General features: G+C 37.2%; 1 protein-coding gene across 2 annotated transcripts; it reads left to right on the plus strand.

The window, feature by feature from the left end:
• The first annotated feature begins 303 nt into the window (after positions 1–303).
• Positions 304–3,092, plus strand: LOC145007968 (putative CoA ligase CCL5). 2 transcript variants are annotated; one of them, XM_078966579.1, is made up of 4 exons: positions 304–1,834; positions 1,920–2,022; positions 2,095–2,191; positions 2,912–3,092. In XM_078966579.1, exons 1-4 carry the CDS (start codon positions 369–371, stop codon positions 2,914–2,916), a joined length of 1,671 nt encoding a protein of 556 aa, XP_078822705.1. In that variant the 5' UTR covers positions 304–368; the 3' UTR covers positions 2,917–3,092. The 2 variants fall into 2 exon arrangements, with proteins under 2 accessions (XP_078822705.1, XP_078822704.1); XM_078966578.1 differs by lacking the exon at positions 2,912–3,092 and having other exon boundaries at positions 2,095–2,299.
• Positions 3,093–8,529: the final 5,437 nt, after the last annotated feature.

The raw sequence follows: 8,529 nt of genomic DNA on the forward strand, positions 1-8,529 counted from the left end.
GCAGTTGGAGATTGAGGTTCCAAGATCTGCATTCGCTAGAGAAAGAGAAGAGTAACCAAAGCTATTAATTTAGTTTGAAATAGGACCATATCTGCAACAATTTCGCAACTGGTGAACCAAGTATATTATAAACACCAAAGTTTCAGGACCAAACATGTAATTTCTATACTTTATATTATAAGGGGGTTAAATGGAAGCTTTAAAAAAATTTGGTTGAATGCGATGTACAGCAATTGCACACCAACTCCTCTTATTATATAACCCATGATCTTTCATTAGATACAAGTATACAAGTACGCGGAGATTATAAATATTGCTACAATTACAGCTCACCTTCATTCGATATTTCCGGCAGAAAGTAAGGGCGGATGGACGCTTCAAGAAACGAACCCGGCACCGAGTCCATGTTGTCGTGCCGGAGGAAGAGCAACTACGACCCCAAAACGGGGATCTACCACTCCCTCATTCAGCTCGAAGGAAGCCACAAAATCCCTACTACGGCCAACCTTGACACAGCTACGTTTGTGTTATCTCAGTTCCCGAGTATAGACCAATCCGACATGAAGGTTGCGGTTATAGACTCCGCCACAAACCGCCGACTCACTTACAGGGAACTCCGACGATCAATCCACTCGTTAGCAGCCGGGTTGTATCAAAGATTCGGCGTTCGTAAGGGCGATGTGATCTTTGTTTTGTCATCGAATTCAATCATCTATCCAACCATATGTTTAGCCATACTCTTGGTCGGCGGAGTTCTTACAACGTCTAATCCAATCAACACAGAATCAGAGATAACCAAACAAGTACTCGATTCCGGAGCAAAACTAGCTATCGCTGCTCCTGACGCGATGCATAAACTACTCTCGACTGGAATTCCTACCATCGTCACTACTCGTGATCCGTTAAACACCAATGAAGTCTCTGTGGAAGAATTGATCGATTCATGTGAGTCGATGGAGTTGCCGGAAAACAAACAGACCCAGTCAGACACGGCAGCCATACTGTACTCGTCGGGGACGACGGGGACGAGTAAAGGTGTGATACTAACACACGGGAATCTTATCTCTACGATAACACTACTCAAATGGGCTGCTGAAACAACATCAGCCAAAGATGATATCTTTCTGTGTTTCATACCCATGTTTCACATCTACGGTTTAGTATTTTTTGGCCTGGGATTGCTATGCGCTAACACCACAACAGTGTTGATGAATCGATTCGAATTACAAGCCATGTTAGAAGCAATACAAACTCATAAAGTCAATAACATTCCATCAGTTCCTCCTGTTATACTTGCAATGGTGAAGTACAATGGAGGTGGATATGACTTGTCGTCTTTGAAAAGTGTGGGTTCAGGTGCTGCACCCTTGAGCAAGCATGTGGCTAGTAGGTTCAGAGAAAAGTTCCCATGGGTGGACCTAAAGCCTGGGTATGGGCTGACCGAGAGCTGTGGGGCAGCTGCTTTCTTTGTTTCTAGTGAAGAAGCCATAGCTCGGTCAGCCGCTTCAGGAGGTTTGTTTCCAAGTTTTTCTGCGAAGGTGGTTGATTTCGAGTCAGGGATCGCTCAGCCTCCTTATAGCGCAGGTGAGATATGGTTGAAGGGGCCGACTGTGATGAAGGGTTATTTAGGAAACGAGGCTGCAACTTCTGCAACCATTGTTTCCGATGGGTGGTTGAGGACCGGTGATCTTGGTTATTTTGATGAAGATGGTTATCTTTTCATTGTCGATAGGATCAAGGAGCTCATAAAACATAATGGGTATCAGGTAGCTCCCGCAGAACTGGAAGCAATACTACTAAATCATCCCCATATACTTGATGCAGCAGTTATACCGTGAGTTCAAATTCAATAGGCGTTTATGTTTGTGTGTAAGTGTAACAACTGAGTGAGATAATAATCTTCATAATTAATATTGTAGACTTGAAGATGAAGATGCAGGAGAGGTACCTATGGCGTACGTAGTTAGGGCAACTGGTTCTGAACTCGGGGAAGATCAAGTCATGCAATTTGTTGCTGGCCAGGTTTATATTTACACTTTTGTTTCTTCTTAATGCCTCCACATGTGTACTAATGGAAGTTGATTGTATTTACAGGTGGCTCCATACAAGAAGATCAAGAGAGTAGCTTTCATAAACGAAATACCAAAGTCGGCTGCTGGCAAGATTCTGCGAAAAGATCTAATGGCTCAAAGTAAACAGACCATTAAATCCAAACTGTAACAAATTAAGATAAAATGATAAAACCATTCATGTCCCAGCTGATTAATGATTAGCAGATTATAGAATATATATATATATATATATATATATATATATATATATATATATATATATATATATATATATATATATATATATATATATATATATATATATATATATATATGTCAATATTTAGCTGAATATTATTCAGTCGATTATCAATGAAATAAGCAAGGTGCAGTATAAAACATGTTAGTCCTTCTGTCGGGTTTATTTGTATAAAACATGATTTCGATTTGGTTATTAAAATATAGTATTTTGATTGGTTTTATTTCTATAAAAACATTGGTCGCCCGAAAATTCTAGAGGTTTGACTGCTTAAGATGAACCGTGAATTGAGGAAATTATATGTTAAAGTTATATATTTGTAGGCAAAATATTAATCATATTATACGACGTTGATGCCATGTAATTAAGAAAGACCTAACGAAGAAAATTATAGGCACACTAAATGTTAAACACAAAAGTACTATCTTTTCCATAAAAAAATGTACCATGTATACCACCGACGAAAACTATAATTTACCTTATTATATGCAGGGATAATGAGTTAATAAGTTAATTTTTGGACACTTTTTATTTTATTTTATTTTATATTTGGTTAACTTGTTTTTTATTTACATTCAATTTTTATAATGGGTTACTTTAGGTTAAGCATGAATAGGATATCATGGAGGAGTACTATGCATTCCGGACTAAAGTGGTAGGCAAGTATTCGATTTCGATCGTACATTCCAGACTAACATACTCAATTTCGGACCACCTTAGTCAAAATCATACATATCAAACCGATGCTCTAGACTAAATACCATACCCCGGACACAAATAGACTATATAAAACATATGTATTCCTATTTAGTTTTACTTACAACCAAAATATGTAATTATGTTGTTTTATAACAACTTCAAGATGAGCTTTTCAGATAACGATCACGAAGAAAGCTTTGTCAACTTACATGTTTACCTGCATAACTTTGGGAGGACAAACGACCATAGTTACACCAACATCAAAACTGATCTTATGAATCATTGCCAACTCCGCGATATGTGGCTATTGGATGTGTGGTAAGATAACTTTGTTCCAAATTTTAGTAGTTTATTTAAATTTTCTAATGTTTTTACAACTAACTGTTCCATTTTTCCAAAAAAAATCCAATTTCATACATTCATTGGTTGTTTGTTACATGTCATCTTTATAGGTGGTGTCCATTTAAGAGATGACTATCTACAAACAGTGTTCAAAGCAGTTGCTATGGACGAAAAAACCAGACCCCGCCTATAACATTATATATGAGCGTGACAAATAATGTCAACTCTTACCTAGTTCCTAATGAGGATGAAGGAAACTCTCAGGGACGTTAGGGAAGTATCGTTCATAACCAATATAGACAATATGATAACTTCTTCCCTAGGTCAACTATTTACTATTTATTATCATGAGTATTGTTTTAAGAGTGTGACATTACCTGTGTGCACAAGAGTTGGTCGAAATAGAACATTTGAACTTTGTTCTAGCGTATATGCAAATCATATACTATGTCTACTTTTGAATGAACATTTCATTGGCTACCCCCAGCTACATGTGATGTGCTTGCCGTATCAGTCATACAAAATGGGCAAGTCCTTATGTCCTTAGCGTAAGTCGGTGTAACATCTAATGCAATTACTTGATCTCCCAATGCTTTGAAATTATTAAAGAATGACAACCTCATTTTATAGTTGGTCACGATATGAAAGAGAATGTCTTACGACGTGACAATCGACCGGACAACATATGCATCCTTGAGGCTCACGACATGACATATAAGTGTTTACATCGTGAGAGCATAATAAATCTAATCTCGTGTTTTGTGCCCTATTTAAGGGAAATGTGAGGCTAGGGTTTGCAAACCCACAACCTCCATCACTTCCTTCCTGCCCAAAATTAATTTTAGCATCCATTGGTGACATTGAAGAGTTTTTTTTTGTGGTTTTGAATCTTAGAAGAAGAAGAAGACTCCTTAGGTGCATCACTTATGGCAAGCAAACTCCTTCTTCATAATCTTTTAGTGCTTTTGTGTAGTTGCAATAAAATCGATAATAAATAACAAGATCAGAATGAATTACGAATGATGAACACAAGATGTAAATATAATCAGTTTGGCTCAAATTATCTTTCAAATCAGTATAAAGAGTTTAGACAAGAATACATGAATGAGCAAAAGCGGAGTTCTTATCTACTCTAGTACACTTCCCTATATATAGGAAAGATGAAAGCGAACAAAAAAAATACAAGGGACTGTTACACTAAGCTTCGAAACAAATATGTCCTAAAGTTACAAACTAACAAAACATTAACATGACATTCGACACCTCACAACTAAATTCGACTTCTACATTTTGGACCTTTGTAAGTCCTAAAACTCATGCCTTTATCTCTTATGCATGCTAGATCTAAGATTTATGTTTTCCTTTATATTGTTAGGTTGGGTAGCATGCATGGGATCCATAAAGTTAGCAACTTTATGTATTATTGAGGCATTTTCTTTAGTATAAGTTTCAGATATGAATATTGGGGTTGGTTTTAGACATCAAGCATGAGTCTTGATCCCATTTTCTTCTTATTGACCTAGTTAGTTTTCAAGTCATGCATTGTACATGGATGAATGAAAATCCATGGTTTTTATGGTCCTTAGGGTTAGGGAAGACCCTCTACATAGCCTCAAGGAGTGGCTTAAGGGATTAAGAGCTTAATGCTCAAAGCTGGCTAGAGCGTATATCATGATGAAAGACCCACACTTTCATATGATTGAGAGAACCACTTTCAATAAAACTTAAAACTACATTATATTACTCCAAAACATGCTACATGCATATTCATAAATAATATTTTACATTGATAATTTGATTACAAAGGATTGGATACAAACCGACTACTTAAACTATTACAAAGTGTTATATATTACATAACTACCCATGATATTATAGTTTTATACAAAATGAACACTAATTACAAAAGTAATAGTATTATCTGTTCAAAATCTTAACAGTATATGTCTATACTGGATCCTTACTACCAGCAATGGTTAAACACTGAGAGGGATAAGCGGTGACACTTAGTGAGTTCAATATTAGATACAATATAATGTTATGCCATATATATACTTCAATATGGCAGAAGCAAAGAGGAACAAGGAACAACAAAGGTGTATGTGAATCATGTGACAAGTTTTCCATATCAATCAATGATTTGATTCAAAGATATACAATCAATGAGACATAACAATTTCAATACTTGATATACATCAATAAAGCTTCGGCCCAAATGACACAGAAGACATACACATTCTTATTTAAACATTTTGGTAGATTCCAGGCTTTTAGCCCTATCTAACCTTCTTCCAATGCCATAAGGGTAAAAGTCATTCTCTTATGAGACATGATATACATGGCCAGAGACTACATACCAATACCACTATGAATCTAAGTCCTTCCACTGATCACATGGTCAAAGGTACACCTTTGCTACCGTAATAGCATGGAATAATAACATGGAAAAAGCACATAGCACATATAACACATAACATACAATTGTTCCTATGTATTGAACTCACCGTGAAATAACCGGGGATTAAAGTAATAATTTGGACAGCACTTCGACTCTAAATATGACTTGCAATGATGAAACCAGGGATTTTAGTTGAAAATCGGCCTTACTCGGGTAGAGTTTCGACTAGAAAATACGATTTTCTCGGGAACTTCGGAGCGTCGGGACTTGGTTCGGGTTTCGGGGATGATACTAGGACTTTGGGGGTTAAAACTAGGCTAGAGAGAGGTTTTAGAGTGAAATAGATTGAAAAATGGCAACCAAAATACGGGCAGCCTCGCATCCCTTATATAGGCTCTGAAGCACCTTACTACGCGGGGCATAGTCTCGTAGTACGCGGGGCGTACTAGCGACGTGTCCATGGTGAGGATTACAGACGGCCGTCAGGGACGGGGTAAGGCGCTTGTGGAAAAGAGCAGGGCCTTTCAGTTGACAGCAGAGGAGGCATGAGTAGCTCCCAATGTTGTCACGGGTATGTACCTTCTCCTTATCTCTTTATTTATAATGATTATTGCTTATGTTAATGTGTTTTGTTATAGGATCGTTCTTAGTGAATGATATATCAGCTTTGGTACTGTTCGATTTGGGTGCCATCCAATCTTTTGTGTTGCTCGCGCTCAGCAAGCAATTCATAGGAGCTCATGGGGAGTTGGATTGCCCACTTGATGTAGAGATAGCAAACGATAGGACCTTCAGGGTTGCGAGGGTTCATCAAGGATATACACTACAGTTGTTCGATGAGTAGTTTTGTAACGTCTGCGTTTCCAGTCTAGGCATTATTGTTGATGTGATAGTCTAGGTTAACCCTTGTAACTCTTTTTGAAGTATTAATAATGAAATATTTGAGTATTATGTGATTTATGTGTTTATTTTCTTAATTATTATAATTTAATGAATTAAGAATAAAATAAGCATCAAAATTAAAGTGTGAGATAAGCCCAATATCTTTGCATGAAGATGTAGTGGTTGAAACAAGGATTCCGGAGATATAAAGAATACCAAAATCCGAGTTATAACGAATAAGTTATGACATGTCGAAGTTTCGCGACAGAACTGGCAACGCTGAATGACGTAAATAGTGAATTTACGATATAGCGATATTTAGCATTAGTAATGTAAACGAAAGTCGTAGAATACGTTAAACTGAGAGCATGCATAAAAACAAATACCCAAATCTGACTTCGTATGAGGAAGTTATGATTTTTTGAAGTTTCGACTTAGCGGTATGCAACCCGAATACTCGATTTGAGATTGAACGGTTTTTAGCCGATACAATCTAAACGAGAATCGAAGATCTTATCGATAGTAGTCCAACGGTAAAAAGACAGATGAAAACGGACGTCGGATGAAGAAGTTATGAATTTATAATGGAGTTTTCCTATCCCTGCCTACTAAAAATAAAGTCAAAATTAGCCGACGGAGTCTAAACGAAAGTTGTAGAGCGTAGTCTCACCTACGCGTGGATATAAAGAACGTCGAAAACGGAGTTCGTATGAGGAAGATATGAATTTTTGAAGTTTATTAAATAATTAAAATATTAAATTTAATTATAAATACCCGATATTATCCAAAGGGGGGGAGTCAGCGAACTTATCCACATTACGCCCAACGTAATTTAGGGTTTCATCCCCCTATAAATAGATGTCGAGTGCAACCGAGTTCTATTGCTCATTTCTTCCTTTCTCTCGCATTTTTACCTCGTTTTGCATGCAACTTATACCCCGAAGCCCCGGTATCATTCCTGAGCCCCGAAGCCCCGAAGATCCCGAGAAGTTCAATTCCCAAGCCGAAACTCTGCCCGCGAGAAGCTCGGTTTTTGTGAAGATCTTACAGATCTACCGAAGAATACTACTTCTACAAGTCGTAGTAATGTCTGATCATCTTCTGATCAAGTGAGTGTGTAGTTACTTTCTTCTAACACATAATTACGAAGTATTTTATACGAAATATGTGTTATGTGTATATTTTGTTGGTTATATGTGTGAATGTATATTCACTTTCTTCTATCTCCTAGATATGATTTGTTCTCTATGAAATATGTGTTATGTGTATGTGTCTCATCTGTTGTTTGGAATATGTATTGAATGAGAATGCTATACAGGTTTTAAACTATGTATAAAAATATATATTTTTATCTACTAATATGTTAAGTAGAACATGGGTAGATAGTTGATGTGTGATAAACAGATGAGAGGCCTCGATGTTGTTGTTGACCTAGTCATCTAGCGGAGTATGGATGATGACCACGGACTCTTTCTAGACAGTCCAGTGGAACACTAGCAGGTTCATAACCTGTAGGTGTTGTGAACGATGTGTTCACCGGTGTACTCTATCCCCCTCATGGTTGCCTTTAGGACGTCTATTATCAAGGAAACCCCTTTGTAGTAATGTCCGTCCCGATGAAAATCCTAGATTAGGTCCCTTGAGATAGATGTTGTTTTAGGGACGTAAAGTAAGGATAACGGGAATGGGTAATCGGGTTATTTTTGGTTGGTGAAATTAAATATAATTATTTATTGTGGGTTGAAAACCCTATATGCTCACCAGGCTCCCAAGCCCGACCCACTCAGTTTTATTTGTATTACAGGAAGTGGCGCAAAGGCATAAGATGGATGAATCATCAAGTTGTTTTGTTTATAAGCCTGTAGTTATATATAGTTGTTGTATGGCTTGTAATATGT

Source organism: Lactuca saligna, chromosome 8 (genome assembly GCF_052625555.1).
Source record: "Lactuca saligna cultivar CGN05327 chromosome 8, ASM5262555v1, whole genome shotgun sequence".
NCBI classification, from domain to species: domain Eukaryota; kingdom Viridiplantae; phylum Streptophyta; class Magnoliopsida; order Asterales; family Asteraceae; genus Lactuca; species Lactuca saligna.

What these genes read in the sequence shown, in the direction of transcription:
- LOC145007968 (XM_078966578.1), top strand. Translation starts at nt 369, where the DNA reads ATGGACGCTTCAAGAAACGAACCCGGCACCGAGTCCATGTTGTCGTGC. An exon ending in CTTGATGCAGCAGTTATACC is followed by an intron (nt 1,835 to 1,919) that starts GTGAGTTCAAAT and finishes TTAATATTGTAG; the next exon opens with ACTTGAAGATGAAGATGCAG. An exon ending in TGCAATTTGTTGCTGGCCAG is followed by an intron (nt 2,023 to 2,094) that starts GTTTATATTTAC and finishes TTGTATTTACAG; the next exon opens with GTGGCTCCATACAAGAAGAT.